Genomic DNA, 19,059 nt, shown 5'->3' on the forward strand with positions numbered 1-19,059 from the left:
TCGACACCAATATCCGGCTTCTGACAACGTTCTTCGTTCATTGCAAGATCTTTATGCTCCAGTATCGAACCAACCCATCCTGGGCCGCCTCTGTGCAATGTCTATAACTTATCGTGCAGTTTTGTTTACCGCTCCATGAATCGACTCCCGTTGATGTAGACGCTAAAGTTGATTGCACTCATACATCAGAGAAATTTACTAGCCGTATAAGTCGTTAAGGTTACATTATTCGTATCCATTCGGTCTAGGATATTTCCGGGTGGGAAATATTCTCGAATCTCTGGGCATAGTGTATCCATTGTGCTTTCCGCACATGATACATATTCCTGTATTTGGTGATTATAGAAAGGCTTTCAAATAATAACTAACTGGTAACTAATAGAATACTTAGTTGAAAACCAAGCCAAGCTCCAGTTGGGATGTAGAGTAGAGTCATTGAAGAAGAAAGACCAGGGAACGAATATGTCATCGAAAAATGTTTCTTAGGATCTTCATAATTATAGGTAAAATTCTAATAATAAAACAATAGATTCTTTCTGTTTTTGTATTCTTTTATTTTCTCCCTCCCTCTAGTAACAGTGTTATCCAGGTGGTGGAATTTCATCATTCGAATGCAAAAGTAGAAACAATTTGTTCTCAAATTTGGTGCAATATCATCTCGAAGTACACCAATAATCAGTTGACCTAATTGATACCTGATTGAAAGCTTACGTATTAACAAACGAATTACATAGAACGTGGAATTTTGATTCCGAGGACGCAATTATCTTGTTTGAAACAATGAAACAAATATTTGGACAGAAGATTGGAAAAACACTTACAATACCGAGATTTTTTTTTAAAGATGTGAATTGGTAAATATTCGAAAGGATGTGGAATATGTCTACAAGGTGGGAATTTTACTTCCGGCTGTACGTTGAATTCTCTTTCATAAGCATGTATTGACACTTTAGTTTATTCATGAACACTGGTCACTCATTGCTATATTGCCACATTAAATAATACTTTTTTTTATCTTATTCCATCATTAATTTAAATTTATTTCTATCGTAGTTACAGATTTAGTTCAATGTTTGTATGTCTTGGTTCTGTCTTGGATCAAATTGTATGAACGTAGACTGTTTATTTCAATTTGAGTAGTACTGAGGAAATGGTCCGCATTAACAATTGTGCTAAGCAACGATAAGTAGTATTAATATTGGAGAACATATTCAGTATGTTTCCAATAACTGCCACTTGCAAGTGATGGCGTCTGGATACAATTAATGTCTGTCAAATATTTATAGAACAAACCTATCGATTTGGCAGTAGTACAAAGATGCGGAAAAATAATAAATAAATCTTTTCTATTTTGCGATGGACCGGTATTTTGTTGAGTAATTCGGTTGGAATCTTCAACTTTTTGTTCGGCAATTGAAATGATGTCTCATTAACGATTTGAACTGTCATTTATTATTTACAATCATAAAAATTGAAAGCACAACATCATACATCTTAATAGACAGATTCTTCTTAACGTCTTTTTATGTTAGTTTTAGATTTTTTTTCTTCGTCCTCTAAGAAGATCTAAAGAGATCACCTAATCTTAATTTACGCTCATGGATTTCAAATAAACAAGAATATAGTAAAGGTAGCATTTTTTCTTCAATCAATAACTTTAGAAACATTGAGAGGTTGTAAAATTTTGTGAAAAGCGATAAAAAGGCGGTGGCTGTTTTGAATCACCCTGGTAAAAAGCGGTGGATGAATAGCTAACTTTTGACTAACTATTAGTTTTTGTTTAGAAAAATCAATTACGAGCTACCTAGCGGTTCGATAAGAACTGGTGGAGGCAGATGAGCTGCGCGCTAGACACATGGCTAGCACCATATCAGATGGATGCATCCTGAGACGGTACCCCTAGCTTCTATGCTGGCTGACTTGCTCCAGGTTTAGTCGATCAGCAGCTCGAAATGTACCGATCCCAATCGTTCATGTCGGTCGTGTTTGATGTTACGAGCCCAGGCCTTGCACTCGACGTTAATGATAATTCCGCCTGTGAACGAAAAAAATATGGGAATATAAATATTAGTTTTCAAATACTTGATACTGTTTTCCTTATTTATTAATGCGAATGTTCATATGTTCATGAACTATTTTCCAATTATTATAAATTTTTATGTAGCATTAGATATTTGTATTTGTGATCATTTAAATAGTCCTTCAATAGACAAGGGCTCACTAGTTTTTATTTAGGTTTTAATAAATGTTACAATCTTTTGAAATTCAAATATGGTCCATTTCTGCCGCACCTCGCATTTTCTAAGGCACCACATTCAATTATTCTTTAGTAAAAGACACTTATATTTCAAATTATACGATCACCGATATCTAACAAAGCTAAGCTCTGATCCTTCAGGAAATCAATGCTCCGGGGGTTTGTTCCACCGCACGGCTAAGGAAGGCTCCTTTCTTAAATCAGCAATCTTTTTATCTCTAACAGAACTATATAGATATTCATAATATTGTTTCATAGTAATAACTCCGTATTACTTCTGCTTGAAGTTAAATGCATTTCACAAATTCCTTTGGAATACACCCAACTTGTTATTACCTATTTCTTGATAGACCTTTTGTCCATTTCGACCTTTCGTCCATTTCGACCTTTTGTCCATTTCCATTTGGTAGATTCGTATATTTGGATTATTTTAAATCCAAAATTGTTTGTGGAGTCTGTTACAGGCATGGCCAAAAGCAGTTTATTTTAGAATTGACTTTTCTGGGGTGCTCAAAGGGTTAATTCGGCAAAGGCTCTATATCAGCAATCGGTAACAAATCCCAGCATTTGCTAAGAAAAAGTGTACCGTTACTTTCAAATATGTGTCTTGCTAAACGTTGAAGTTTGTTGCCCATCCTGCCAAGCGGGATGATTTTTTTCAAATGTTCGATTGACATTGACCCCGTTGGCGTTGGTTCTCTCAAGAGCCTCAGATCTGCCAATAGCCGCTGAACCAGGGATTGAATCCACACGCTTAAAATCAATAACACAGAGATGTGTTTGCTTCATACATTCGGACCTAATGCAGAACATCCCCTAGATGAGCGATGCTAGTTACACAGGCACAAAAATGTCTCGTAGCGTCCTTTTTCAACATGTAAACGTTTGTGGAGATTCCTCGTTTCGTGAGGAACCAAACACTGTTGAAAATATTGAAATCCAAGCTTCAATAAAATTACACGAGCTATTTCTTTGTGGCTGTGTAACTGTCGCTCATCTAGGGAATGTTCTGCATTAGGTCCGTTTTGTGTGAAGCAAACATATCTCTGTGTTATTGATTTTAAGCGTGCAAAGGCAAATGTAGAAAATCTCGCATTTATCATTTCTGTGTACACTCACGATATGATAGCATACAGTGAAATACGATAAAGATCTGATTCGGGGCAAGTATTCCATGATATTTTTTTTTTTTTGAAAAGCTTCAATTGTGTACCAGTGCTGATGATGCTTTCCAACTTTATTTTTTACACAGCTATGCGAACAAAAACACGAACTTACAAGTGCGATAAAGTGCTTGGATGATTTTTTTCAAAGTGGATCGTATCGTAAGAGAGAAACCTCTTAATTGCGTTGGTCAGAATGTTGGTTGGCGGCGGCGGCGTTTTCGGCATCACGCCGAAAGCCATTTTAGCTGGCGGCGTTAATCAGCGTGGCATTTTTTTATAATGTTTCTTAACCTTCTGGCTGTGCTCACAAAAACTTACGTTGTCTGTGCTCTGGGGTCATATTGGCCCCAAATTGAAGTTGTTATAACTTTTTGGTTGTTTGGTGAATTATGGATTTTTTGGGCTGTTTCGAAAGATAATTTATCATCTTTTAGAACATTACCTAAGATTGACACTAGCGCCACCTATTTGTAAATTTCTCCCATTACAGGGCAGTCAATTGCCACTAGACGATCTTTGCTAAAGGCATCATTTTTACAAATTCAAAATTTGTTCGATAAAAATATTTACAATGTACATTATTCCATACATCGGAGTATCTTGAGTAGTTTAAAATAAAGGGTTCATACATACCACCACTTAGCGGTCAAATTCTAGACTAATCAATGCCTTATATCAAAGCATACTCCTTCCTGCATAACCTTTTTGATAAGGTGCAGTTAAAAATGGGTAGGATTTTCAGATATAAGCAAAATAAACATAAAAAATCACTGTTTTCGCACCCTTTTTTTACGAAAACTACTCCCCGCGAGGTACCCGCCCGTCAATCTTAGGTAACGTTCTAAAAGATGATTGAATTATTTTTCGAAACAGCCCAAAAAATCCAGAATTGATCAAACAATCAAAAAGTTATAACAATTTCAATTTGGGGTCAATGGACAACGTAAGTTTTTCGATAAAATTAAGCTGTAGCGCTTACTTTCAAGATTTTTTTTAGCGAATTTGCACCTGGCGGAAAGATTTTGGCGAGTTTTACAAAACTACCAAAAATTACGAAAATCGGTTGAAAAATAAAAAAAATGGCAGCCTTTCAAAGTAGCCTGGGGTCATATTGACCCCAGAGTACAGACAAAAGGTATAGAAAAATTCCTTTTTTCCGGGATATTTTCAAGAATTTGACGGAAAAATCTTTCGAATTTCGCCTGAAAAATTTTCGCCAAAAATTTATTTGAGTTTTTTTTTTCCAAAATATTCATTTGGAAATTATTTTCTGATTTTCCACGGGAACTACTTTGAAGTTTCGATTTTTTTAAATTAACAACAGAAGCTCTTTGGAAATCCCAAAGAAAATTGTTTGGAATTTCAGCAGGAGATTCTTCGGAATTTACATGAGAAATTGTTCGAAATTTCTAGAGGAAAATGTTGGGAATATCCACGGAAAGTTCGTTAAGAGATACTGTTGGATCTTTTTCGAAATTTACACAGAAATTTCTTCATAATTTCTTTGAATTTCTAGAAGGAATTCTTTGAACAGTAGACGTTTGATAACTGCAAGTCATTTAACTGCAAAGCTTTATGATAACTGCATGTCACTGCAAAGCTCGATAGTTGCAACAATTCTGCAGTTATCGGACCGCTGAACTTCAAAACGATGTCAAAGTCGATGATAGCTGCATTGCGCTACATAATCCGGTGTACTTCTACTGCATCTGACGTCGACTGACAACCGTTTGACGCCTATAATGCGTTGCAGTTATCGAATGGCATTCGCTAACTGAAACGTAAACATGTTGCAGTTATTTAACGTCTAGTGTATTGCCCGTAAAAAAAATCTTGGGAAATTCCATTCGTTGAAGGCAAAATGCGGCCGAACCGGTAATTTGGCCGAAAAAGTCCTTTTTGCCTAACATGTCATTTGGGCAAATAGGTCATTAGTCCGAAATGTGTTTCGCTGAATTGGCCGTTTGACAGAATGGGCCATTCAGCCGAAAATGTTGTTTGGTCCAACGGCCAAATGTCAATAACTGAACGAATAGTCTGGTCGAAAATGTCCACTCGTTTGGCCAAATTACATTTAGAGGGTGTTCAATAAGTTCGAATACACTTTCAAAAACTGTTTAAAAATTGAGATTAAATTATTTCTTTTCCCGGTTGCATTTCATTTTAAGTATTGTTTATGAGGAACGTTTGTAACATTTCTTTTGGAATGACCTCTATTTTGTACACGAGCTTCAAACGTTTCTAAAACCCATCGTAAGCGGCACGCACCGTCTGCATGGGCATTTAGTTCCAGATTTTGAGAATAACGCCTTGAACTGGTCCAAGTTACTTACCGTGTATTCGTACAGCTTTAACATAATAAAGGACCAAACAAAAAAGTTAAGAGAGATCGAATCCGGGAAGCTGGGAGGTCGCAAAGTTTTGTCCAAAAAGTTGATGAAATTGTCCCCATATTAGGCTAAAATCTCAATTTCCGTGTATAAAGGGTTATCGTCCTATTAGAACATTCCGTCTTAGCACCGGGTCACTGGGGGCATCAATCGTGACCAAAATCTCAATGTTATAGTACGCCGCAATTATTTTGACCTTCAAAAACGGCTATTTATGATGCCCCAATCCATTTTCAACGTGCGTAATAAGCAAACAACAAGTGACAGAATGTCAACACCACACACATCCGATAACGTATATATACCGCTAACGCTGACACCAATACTAATACAGAATATGTATATTGGGCTTACAAACACAATGATCAAACATTTGTATCCGAACTTATTGAACACCCTGTATGGCGTAATCGCCTTATTGTCAATTGAACGAAATTTCGTAGCCTCTCTTCTTTGAAAGTCGATTTAAGCCAAAAGCCTTCTAACCAAATCTTAATAAGCTGAATAATATCCGAAACTGTTATCAGGTTTGAAAATGGTTTGTCCGCAAATGTAGTTTGGCCGACAAAATCGTTAGACCGAATAGTTCATTTGACCGAAAATGCCGTTTGGTAGGTGGTCATTTGGCAGAAATAATCATTTGGCCCGAAAATGCCCTTTCTGCAAAACAACCCTTTCGGCCAAACGGCATTTTCTGGCAAATGACCTACTCGGCTAAAGGATTTTTTAGCGAAATGATCAATTCAGCCGAACGACACTGCGCAGAAAATGTCTTTTGGCCGAAATGATTGTTTGGCATGTAGTAGTAGCGGATTGTGTTAAAATAATAATCAAAGATACGAAATCGGCGTTCGAATAGTAGGCGCCCATTAGCACACGAATATGAGCGCGATTGACAGAACGAAACGAAGAAAGAGGCGATACTTTTTATATAATTCGATATAATTCGACGGATGTCCTAAGGATATTCGCTCGGCCACGACATGGCAGAAAGGACATTTTTGGGCCAAATGGCTCTTTCTGCCAAACGACCATTCTCACCAAATTGCATTTTCAGTCAAATGACTTATTAGGGCAAACAACTTTTTCGGTCAAATTACCAGTTCCGCCGAATGTGCCTTTCGGCTCGGCCAAATTACCAGTTCGATCGTCTGATGCCTTCGGCTAATCGAATTTCCCAAGAATTTCTTATAGACAATATCTATATAGAATTTCCTTTAGAAATCTAAAGAAAATCTTTAAAAATCTCTAGCAGTTTTCCGTTGAAAACCAAAAATTTTCCGCGGAATTTCCGGAACATTTCTCGTAAAAATTCCAGCGAATCTCCCGCAGATATTCCGAAAAATTATCTTTTATCATGTTGGCTATGACGAACTAGTCGTCTTTATCAAATCTAGATTAAGAAAGTCAACGTTGAAGCATCCTTTCTTCCGGTCACAAGCTCCTACAATTATGAAGGATTTGCTGTGTAAATTTTGAAGAGTACTCAACAGAAACTCAATAGGAAGTTTCCGCGGATATCGTGGAAAATCTGATAATAATTTCCAAATGAATATTCTGGATAAATTTAAAGTATTTTCTTGGGAAATTGATCAGATTTTTCCGGCGGAACTCAAAAGATTCTTCCATTAATGTCTTGAAAATATCCAAAATGACCAATTCAGCCGAACGAGACTATCGGCTGAACGTCCATTTTGGCCAAATGGTGCTTTCTGTCAAACGACCATTTCGGCAAAAGGGCATATTCGGCCATTTGAGCTAGTCGGCCAACCGATATTTTCAGGCAAATGAAATGTTCGGCCAAATGACATTGGTCTATTCGGTCAAACGATATATTCGGCGAATCAACTCAGCCTTGTGGTCTTCGGCCAAATGGTTTTCTGCCGAACGACGCTTTGTCGTTCAAAAAGTCAATTGCAACGAGAAATTCTTTGGATTTCAACGGGAAATCCTTCGTAATTAATACACGAGTTTTTTCTTAGTTTTTACGGAGAATAGTTTTTCTAAATTTTAATAGGAAGTCGTATGGAATCATCATCAGGAAATTTTACGAGCTTTGCAAATTTAAATCGACGTGGAAAATAAGCGGCATGACAGATTTTAAACGGCGGCACGCCGATGCAAAAATATTGGCGGCAGCGGCGTGCGAAAAACTGTCGGCGGCGGCGTGGCGCGGTGGCGCACACCTCTAGTTTTCATAGCTTATAATGATTCGAAGAAGGTTTTTTTTAATCTGTTGAGAGTAATTTCTGCAAATCCGGCCCTGAATAATAAACGAACGATTCGAATTTGGATTGTCCCTTTTGTGAACAGATCCCCAACAGACCTTTCGAAGAAACTCTGGGAATCGAAGAAATACATTTGTAATACTGTGCTGTGCTCTATATACATGAAAGTTTTACGTGCATGAAGTGGTCCAGAGTACTTCATGGGATCCCCAAAGAACATTTGGACAGTTTATGAGGCTAATATTGAATTTTCAAGGCCATCATCAACATCCTGGAAATCATGTCCACAATTACTATGTGGGCTTTGGTTGCATATATATTTTATATTTGATTGTTTATCTAACATGAAGCGATCCAACATGTTTATGTAAATCCCTTGTGAATTGTTCACTAATCAAATAATATCCTAACAGATGTTCTAAGCTCTTCAAATTGTTCCGCAGTTCAGATCATTCGGTCTACCAGGTCAACTATGCTTGTTACAAATCTTAAACCGATGAAAACTCATAATAACTCATAATATTTTATTATGATTAAGATCTTTTCCAGTGCAGTGGTTCTGCATCAAGAGTAATTGACCTGGTAAGACAATTGATCCAAATTCCAGAACAGTTTGGAGAACCTAAGACGTTTTGTTTGACCATAACTGAGTGGAAAAGTGTTGGCTATATGGTCCATGCCAGTCCATATAGCCGACACTTATGACTTTTCACTTAGTTATGGTCAAACAAAACGTCTTAAGCATAACGTGTTTTCATCTGGCTGGTCTGGTTTCTGAAGTTTTATTAGCCGAAATGTGCATAACGTCTTTCATCAATAAAGAGGTCACTTTGGAGTCGCTAGGGATGTTCAGAGTTGACATATTGTTCTAGCAAAATATGGTCAATGCTATTTTAAAAATGCTTATAGTTTTAAAAATGTATTATAACACGCATTTTTAAAGCTATAAATGTTGTCAACCAGATTTTCGACTATTAAGCATATAAAATCGGACAAAATGGATGAACCAAATTATTCACTTCTCCTTTATAGTATCACCATTATCCACGAATGATAAAAAATATTGTTCTAACAGTCTTTCTTCGTTCTACCAAACGTTTCCTCATGTTATACCTTTCATACTGACAATCCCCAAACCTCTTGTGAGAGATCGCTTTTTTAAGTATGTGGCCAACTAACCATCCCTTCCTTTCCACAGCGTTCGCAAGGACATGACCTGGACGGATCTCTGCGTTTTGTTTTTAAATGCCTTTTTTCAGGTAGTGGTTAGCCTCACATCATTATCAATCGGAAGGAGTTGCTATGCTTATTTGAGATACTGCACAAAATCATTTTAAAGCATTCAATTCGCTAATCGCTGTCGCTATTTCCACTGCCAACTTCTTGAATGCATTTTCATTAATACACTTCTAATATAGCAATAAAAGTTATTTGTTCAAACATGTCTTACATTCGCTTACAACTCGACAATTTAAGTATTAAATTAAAGTCCATTACTTGTACTTTGATATGCGTATGAGATTGTTTGCCACAATTTGCCCTATACTCAGTTACAACTACATCAAATATGACTAAAAAATCCAATAAAACTGTTATAACTTTTTTATTTTCCAAGTTTTTAAGGTGCAATTACCACCAAATGACGTATTTTGTTATTATCTATAACTTTCTAGAACATGCAAAAAATGTAGAATTGAAAATAAAAAAGCTATGATGGAAAAACCATTTTTAGGGGGTTTTTGGAATAAAACGTAACAAATCTTCAAAAGCAATGAAATCACGAACTCGGTGTCTTCGACAAAGTTTTTCAGGAGAACTTTTACTACAACTTTTGTAAAGACATTAACCTTGTCCATTGTAAAGCAGAAAAAACAAAATTTTTATCTCACTTTTAGGGGTATTGATCAGTAAGCTAAATACTTTCAAAGAAGCGCATTTACTTACTGATCAAATGTCTCGAAGAAACCATTAAGCTAACTTGCATAATAAAGGTGATATTAATTAAACGCGCTTAAAACACGGTTTTAGCCACTGTGCAATGATCCATTCGGGCAAATGGTATTTTCGAGCGTTTGGTCTATTTGGGCGAATGGAATTCGGATGCTTGTCATTCGGGCCTATGACATTCGGGCGTTTGTAATGGAATCTTCCCGGGGATATTCAAAAGTATTTCCCGAGGAGAATTTAATGTGAAGATTTAGAAGAATTTTCCAGTTCAAGAATGAATCAATTTCTGTGGAAAGATTTCCAAGTAAATCAAATTCAAGATTGTTTTTAGTGGAAAATCAAAAGACTTAACCATAGGAATAATAAAATACGGTAAAATGCAGGAGAACTGATTCAGAAGAATTTACAGAACAAAAAACCCGATTATATTTTAAAGAATGCCTCGGAAGGAAATTTTGTGTGAATTTATAATAATTGCTCAGGAAAAAAAAAACGACATGAAAGTTCGGACGAATTTATTCAGGAAATTTAGCCAAATTCCCTGGGAAATTCGAGTAGCATCTTGGGACAATTCAGAATAATCTCAAGGCGAAAAAAAATCAAAATAATATGCCGGAGAAAATCAGCATTTCTTAACAGTGAAGTTCAGAAAAAAATGCAATTGAAATTAAAAAAATCCCAGGAACGTTAAGAATACCCAATTGGAAGCGTATCAAAATGATGAAAGTAAGATATTTTACTCAACTGAACATTATTTCCTGTATGATCCGGGAAATTCAATTCCGGTAACCTCCGTGACTTTGGCCAAGGAATTTTATTGTTTCAGAAACAAACCTGAAACAATATCAACTGGTGTTTGCTGCCAGAGTATAAGCAATTATTCGATTGTAACTATTCCGTTTTTAGCTAGATAATCGTGTGGTGTTTGAAAGTAGTTCTTCTTTGTTGGAATACATTTCTTAAGCGAACATTTGGTGAAATTGTCATTAGGTTTAAGCTCGTCAAATAAGTTGGGAAAGCCCCGGCTTTACCACTTTTTGTTCTATTATTACTAATTTTTTTATCTCACTAATTACCTCTAAGTTAACTGTTTGATACTTACGAATTGGACGCTCAAAATGAACCGCAACCAGCGGACTCAGGTAGCCTTCCGAGTTTTCATAAGGATAGTAATAGCCGGGGAAACCACGACGTGGGTAATACTTAATTGGTCCTACGTTTTCAATGTCGGCAGGGTTCTCGCCTTCACACGATACCCAAACGGTGTTCATCTACAAACAAATAATAAACAAAGTTTGAAACGTAACTTATACCCGACTGCATTAATTCTAAATATTCTTACGGTATGCTTTTCCTTTTCGTCCACAAGCTTGATATATTCCTGGAGATCCTTTGGCATATTGTTTGGCAGGTTAGTGGAGTCGTTGAAGAAGCTCGGAATCCATCCGTAGATCTTGTTTAGCTTCAGGAATATGCACGGAGCGCTCTTGTGGTAGTTGTAGTGGTTCTCCAGGGTGCATGGGCCGTACTGCTTGATGTCAACATCGCACACGGTCCTTGGCGGCGGGGGCTGAGTGTAATCACAGTTGTAAATGTTTTGTCCTCGACCGGAAATCTGTCCGGGTGTTCTGTAGTCTGTGGAAGAAAAATTTGAGTGTCTTCATCACGTGGATTCTGAGTAGTGATGCTTCTTCAGCGTTTCAACATTTTTTTTAAAAATAGCAAAAAATGATTTTTAGCCAGACGTGCCGAGCCAAGCAACAGCCGTCGTCATAGGTTGGCCTTGGTAACCTTTTCCACACACAGTCAGCAGCTCACATGGCCTGCCAAATTTACGCGACAGCGCCAGAGTGAAGTGACATCGAAATGTTGAACAATACGAAAATAGCATCTTGTACATCTTCTGGCTTGACTCCATCGGTCCATTATTATATTAATTAGAAGTGAGGAATGCATTCTCGCTCTTGGAGTAACGGCGTGCACCGTACCAAACTGGCAGCATTCAGTTGCGCGATTCGATTTAAAATAGGAAACAAATCTACCAGCAGTATTGCTAATTGATCGTAGCGAGAAAAGGTCGCGATATTGGCGAAGTCATATAATTAGGGACAAGGGAGGAATGGAATTATCGCATCTTCTAGTTTGAGTTAATCACCATGGAATTCATTAATTGAAATTAATTTGTTTTTCTCGGTGACGTCACTTAGAAAAGTTCATCAAATTTAACCAACAATTGTATTTTACCTTGCAGGAAATCGTCCAGTGCATCAGTCCATTGCTTGTAATTCTTCTCTTCAGTGCCTTTGTACCAGATCAGCGTGCTTTCAACATTGTCTTCCGACGGGAGCGGACGGAAGCCTAAACCTGGAAATGAGAAAAAAAATAATTTAGAATTGCATATCGATTTAATCATTTTTCACCTGAACAATTATTTTCATATTATGTTACATAAACATTTTTTTTTTTGCATTTCACATCCACCATTGACCGATAATATGTACGTTTCCAAACTAAAAACTAAGAATCTGTAGTGGTTAGAGAGTTTTTTGTGGGAATGGCAGATAAATCTTGCTCCAATTTTAGCAGTATCGTTCCTTGGTACCAATTAGCGGCACTTAAATGACCGTTTTTTGTTCACAAAAAAATCTATTTGATCAATTGCATCCTGGAGGAGACGCATGGTTCTATTTAAATCGAACCTTTTGAACCTCAATGTAACAGAATGACTGTCCCACTGAAATCCATAATCATACGAGCAAATGTTGCTTGCTGTATTGCAAATATTTTCCGGCTTTCCCACCCTTGGGCAAAATTCGAAAGCATTAAATTTGCATAGGACAAATCTAATTTACCCCGTTCGGAATACCCAAGTGCGAGATAGTCCGAAAATATCAGCAAAACATCCCTCCCAGACCAATAACAATCAAGTTGTTGATGTAATACGTGCACTCCTGGGGTAAAAAATAAGAGTGAAGAATGGTTGAGTAATGGTGTCCGTAAACAGAAATTTCTAATTTTTATTCAACCGACAATGCGGGTTGCAATGTACATTTTCGATGATTTTATAAATAAAAACTACACTTCCGTAAGTATCTATAGAAACAACCACAACTATAAGTTATCGCTAAATGTTGTAGTTTACCTAAAATATTATTTCATATGAGAAAGAGCTTTGTTACCATTGCTTAATTAAATGTGTTTACATAAGCGTTAACTATTGTCGAAAGTGCAAAGTCAAACGAATAGCTAAGTGTTACTAAAATGTGTTTAGTTTTATCTGACCATTTCACCAATTGGAATCTGAATTGAAAAATCAGGGGAATTTTCATTGTCCACTAAGTCGTTCATAGAATTTAAGTTGGTTGTGCTACCTTCTTCCAATTCCCAACATCATATATGAAAGCTGTGAAATATCGGCTAAATCTTATGGTCCTGAGAATTTCTAGTTAGTCATTTTATACCGACATTGATACATATCGATTGGTTTCAAAACTGTTCACCGACATAAAATCCACAAAAATCAAACAAAATTCAAGAGGAATTAAATTTTCTTGAAAGTTCAGGATGGCCAGAAAATTAAGGAATTTCAACCGCGTAAAAATCCTAGGTGTACATGAATGACATTTTGAAAATGTCTTTGATTATCACATTTCCATGATAATAAAATCGACCAATTCTCGCTTAACTTTTCAAAAGGTCCTAAGTAACATTTTTTTCATGAAATAATTTGAATACAGAAAACAAAAGCTTTCATGTTGTTCTATTGATTGCGCTATTCAAATTAATTCATGAAAAAAATGTTACTTAGGTCCTTTTGAAAAGTTAAGCGAGAATTTAATAGAAATCTCGCTTAACTTATCAAAAGGACCTAAGTAACATTTTTTTCATGAATTAATTTGAATAGCGCAATCAACAGAAAAACATGAAAGCTTTTGATTGCAGTACTCAAATTAATTCATGAAAAAAATGTTACTTAGGTCCTTTTGAAAAGTTAAGCGAGAAATGACCATAATCCATACCATACTCTAGGCGCATTTGCTAACTGATCTTATAGCCTTTTCTTGAAAGGAAATTGATTAAAAATCTAAAGTATGGCTTGAGATCTATACAAATTTCTGCCAGATTCACAATTTGCGGATAGTTTTTGGATTATGCTTTAAATTTAATGAGAATATAGGTCTCGAAAAACCCGAAACCGATGTGCATACTGTTCTAAAATTTCAAGTGAAGGTGGCGAACTAGAAGAATTTTGCGTCCAATGTTTTCAGTTTCATCAAAACTGGTAAATTATTTGCAAAGCTTGATTTTCGACAAAATTTTGCTTATCTCATTTTGTCAAACGCCGGAACATACACTTTAAGCATAATTCATAATTTCATTTTCATGATTGACGAGGGTCATGTCTCCAGCATGAATTCATACTTTCCACAATGCATCGCCGCTATTGGGGTGTGGGGATGGCCATCGCAACCTCCTTACACATGGGTGATTTCGGTTTTACGTTGTATACGCTAGGTATATTATTGCCTAAAGGATAAGGATGAGGTGAGAATCTCACTGATCATATCTCGATATATGGTACACTAGAAACATTATTAGTGTCTTTTGTTAGTTGAAGATTTTGTGTGAGTGTTAGGGTCGATCGATTATGTCATATTTTTGTATCCGTTATTGTTTAATAGTTAACAATTCTGTCTCTCAATCCATTTTGATCCTCTGACGTCCAAACATTTTAGTAACTAGACCAAAACTGTCAGTGTCTGACATCGTCATTTTAATTATTTAAATTTAAGATTTTTATACGCTCCATTGTTGTTATGTACGGCTAGAGCTGACAAAATTCATCGTCACAGCACAAAATAGCACAGTAGCGATGAGTGCTAATATCTTCTCCCAGACGTAGATCGATGACGAACGAGCAAGACATGAGCTTTTGCCGTGCGACCAAATCGTCATGACGACATCGATACTTGAAGACGTCAATCGGTTTTTCTTCATGCAGTGAAAGTAATTTACAGAACTCAGATTAATGCACCCAACAATGGCTGTACCTGTCTCGTGCATTATAAAAATGAATTAGAGAACAAAACTATCGTAATGTGATAAAATGACATTTACGAGATGTCTGAATTCTTGTGTAAATGAGTTGCTTTTTTTCAATATTTTCTAACACTTTTAGGATGACTTTTTTGAAAGGAGATTTAACGTACAAATTTGGGGTTTTCCACTGGATCCTACCAAAACTAGTATAGATAGAACTGGAAGAACTTGAAATATTTTTTTGGATGTTCTAGGCCGTCCAACCTGTTCTGGACTACATATCCTCGAATGATTAGAAAATATGTCTAGAAACAAAGTGTAAGACATAAATTGATCGAGTTTTGAATAAACGTCAACTATTTCAGAGTATCCAAAACCTTCTGAAATTCAAAACATATGATCTACCCGTTCAACTAATCCCTTAACAATGTACCCGTGCATCGCCGAACATCCCAGCAGGTCCATTAAGCCGGTAGGATTTCACTCATTACTTTCACGAGCTAGTACAGACCTTTCGGTTCTCCAGATCGTCCTGTAGCTCAGAACATGTGATCCATCCGATCAACTAAATCCTGAATGATGAATCCGTGCTTCATTTGAACATCCCAGCAGGTCCGTCGAGCCGATAGAATGTTACTCATTACTATTGCAAGCTACTACATGCCTGTTAGATTCTCCAAAACGTCCCGAAATTCCGAACAGGCAATCTACCCTATCAACTAAGTCCTGAATGATATTCCAGCAGTTCCATCGAGCTGATAGGATTTTACTCAATTCTTTTTCAAGCTACAGTGGACCCTAAATGAGTCGATGTTCTAAGAATCGTATCGACTCGTGGAGACAAATAATGCCATACTGAAATATTTTCTCGATTACTCTGATACCTAGTCCAATTTTCCAAGAACTTTTGTTCCACATCTCGATATCAACTGTATTACATCTCAAGGGTCGACTGCATTACAGACCCTTCTTGGTTCTTCAAAACGTCCTGGAGCTCAGATCATTTGACCTATCCAATGGTTCTCCTTATAGGTGATGTTAGATAATATCACTTCAATTATAACTTGTATAGGCCTTTACGGTTGGCTAAAATATCCTGGAAGTTGTATCGTTTGGTGTAGGGTACGCGTCCACGCAAGGTACTCAACATGAAATGGAGTAATGCACTCATATACTCCCAGCATTACTTCTGAGGGCACTTATACGTGTGCACGACTACAATCGATGCTGAGTTCCTGCGTGGACGATGCGTGCACGCAGCTTAAAAAACGCTACGTGGACATCGGCCCGTAATCCTTCAAGCCCATGAACTTAATGGTTCTACGCCCGTACCAAACAAATTCCGCAGTTACATTCGAATGAACATTGCTCTATACTACCACCTCCTTAGTTATTTCCATGCAACAACACTTGTTTCTCAGTGAGTAACAACAACTGTGGAGTGACTTACTAAGGGTCTGAGTTATGCACAACACGTCGTATTTGGAACTCCTTTGTGACACAAAAAGCGCAAGAGGTGGAGCCTATCTGCAACATCTTGCGGCTACAATGAAAATAAAAACACAAATACCACCCGGGAATCGAACCATGGACCTTGAGATTTGTAACCTTTTACTATAACCATCACATCATCAATTCTATTTGGAGATTCTGCTACAAGTGCACTACCCGAGCAAAGATTGAGAGCAAATCGATAACTTATTTTGATGTTGGGAACCCGAGCAAAGCTTGGGAGCAGATCGATTTAACTTGTTTTGATGTTGTGAACCGAATATGATTACTTAATTTGATATAAATAATAATATATAACATATATATATCTAACATATATATATATATATATATATATATATATATATATATATATATATATATATATATATATATATATATATATATATATATATATATATATATATATATATATATATATATATATATATATATATATGTAATAATAATATATAATAATGTATAGCAGAAAAATCTTACTGTGACATCAAATCGAAAACTAATCCTGCTATCGATGAGAGCAAATCGAAAACTAATATTGATATTGGATCCAATAACAAAATAAGTACACAGCTTGATGTCAGATCCCAAGCAAAATGAGATCAAAATATGTAATCAGTCATGATGATCAAATCAGAGTCAAAATATGTTTTCTATATGCTCTCAATATGTTTTCAGACTTTGCTCGGGAAATCACCTAATTTTGAGAACTCAGGATGATATCCTTTTGGTCGTTTTGACGATTAAAATAACAAAATGTATAGCAGATACTGTGACAGCAAATTGAAAACTATTTCTGCTGTCGATGAGAAAAACTGATTTTGATATTGGTTTTGGATAACGAAATAAGTAATAAGTTTGATATCAGTTCAGATAATCTAGAAATCAACAACAAATTTATATCGAAAAAATGTTAGCAATACTTTTTCGTGCCAATTACTACAGAAAACACCAGAGTTGTGGCCAATTGTAGGATACTGGACTAAAGCTATGTCCATTTAGAATCCGGAATCATTTATTGTATTGCAGCGGCACGGAAAGTGACCGCTGCAAGAATTATTTTACAGCGGTTTGTCTACCTAGGTGCCCACTGCCCACTTGCTGTGGTATAAATTCCACGAAGTTTCGTGCAGCGTGTCAAAAATTATTCCAGATGGAAGCCGAAAGGAGAAAAAAAGTCTGCACACCCACGTTAATAATCCTGCTCATCGACGATGAAACCTACGTCAAAATGGATTTCGGACAGCTTCCTAGACAAAAATTCTACATGGTGACGGCACGAGGAGTAGTTCCTTCGAAGTTTAAGTTTGATTTTTGGACAAACTTGCCAACAAAACGGATGATTTTGGCAAGGGATATGCAACTGTGGGGCAAAGACCTAAGTGTTTGTGACGAATAAGACGATGGACTCGAAGCAATGTCTCAAAAGGAGGAATGTCTCAAAAACCGCGGTTGACCTTCCATAAAGCCCATAAAGGTCTCGTGAAGTTTTGGCCAGATTTGGCGAGTTGCCACTACAGCCGGGAAGTCATCCAGTGGTACCGCGATAATAACGAAGATTTCATTGATAAAAACATAAATCCACGCAACTGCCCACAGCTCCGGCCCATCGAGACATTTTTGGGCAGTAATGAAGCAGAAGCTTAAGAAAAGTGGAAAAGTGGAAAAACAGCTCGGCTCGCGACTTAGATGACCAAAATGTGGAACAAATGTGCCAAGGAAGTTGACTGCGGAGGCGTGCAACTTTTGATGAGAGGAATAAAGAAGAAGGTGCGAATTTTCACTAGAAACAAGAAGAAATTATTATCAATAATTTTTCCTTAAAGTACATTGAATTACCCTTGTTTTGATGTTTTAACCTTTTTTGTACGTCAATCCGTTGCCGAGATACAGATTATATTATTCCGGATTCTAAATAGACATAGCTTTAGAAGAGGAGTTTCATAATCATTTAAAATTCGTCATTACCAAACATAAAATGTTGAATTGACCTCTAAAATGGCTAATAACAGTCACGTGAAATGTGTTCGATTATTTGACTAATCTTAGGTAAACTTTTCAAATAGCAAAGAACTATGTTTGGCGCTTCTACGGTGGAAAACCAAAATCGAAAAAATGCAGAAATATAATCTGGACTGATATTCGGCAGACTTTGGGAAAGCATTAAGCTTATTTTTCAAATCGGTTCAGACCGCTTTCTTGATTTATATTTTTGAATTAGTTAGAGTAGTCAAAAATGTGTTTTTTTTGAGAAAGTTGACCTTAATTGAGTCATGTAATCGACAGAGATATTAGAACGAGATAATTTGTTTTTACGGGAAAGGCTTAAATGTTGATTTGAGCATAAAATCATTTAAGTGCGCATTAAAGAAAAAAGTTCAAATATTTGAATGTGTGAAAGAATAAAAGTAAAATATTTACACCCGATTCTTTTTTTACACGGGGGATGCGTTCCGTGTAAAAAAAGTTTTCAGTTCAAAATTTGAAAATCCGTGTAAAAAAAGTTTTATGATTTCTCG

The 19,059-nt window shown here is 36.5% G+C and overlaps 1 protein-coding gene across 3 annotated transcripts in view; it reads right to left on the reverse strand.

Moving 5' to 3' along the window:
* Positions 1-530: 530 nt before the first annotated feature.
* LOC134212164 (sodium/potassium-transporting ATPase subunit beta-2-like) overlaps positions 531-19,059 on the reverse strand; it is a 116,003-nt gene continuing 97,474 nt past the window's right edge. For all 3 annotated transcript variants that reach the window (XM_062689779.1, XM_062689780.1, XM_062689778.1), the window contains 4 exons: positions 12,233-12,352; positions 11,331-11,623; positions 11,091-11,259; positions 531-2,035 (listed from right to left, as the gene is read on the reverse strand). In XM_062689779.1, the coding sequence (XP_062545763.1) occupies positions 1,932-2,035; positions 11,091-11,259; positions 11,331-11,623; positions 12,233-12,352 (686 nt within the window). In that variant the 3' untranslated portion in view covers positions 531-1,931. The remainder of the gene's footprint in view (positions 2,036-11,090; positions 11,260-11,330; positions 11,624-12,232; positions 12,353-19,059) is intronic.

Source organism: Armigeres subalbatus, chromosome 2, assembly GCF_024139115.2.
Source record: "Armigeres subalbatus isolate Guangzhou_Male chromosome 2, GZ_Asu_2, whole genome shotgun sequence".
In the NCBI taxonomy this organism is placed as follows: Eukaryota; Metazoa; Arthropoda; class Insecta; order Diptera; family Culicidae; genus Armigeres; species Armigeres subalbatus.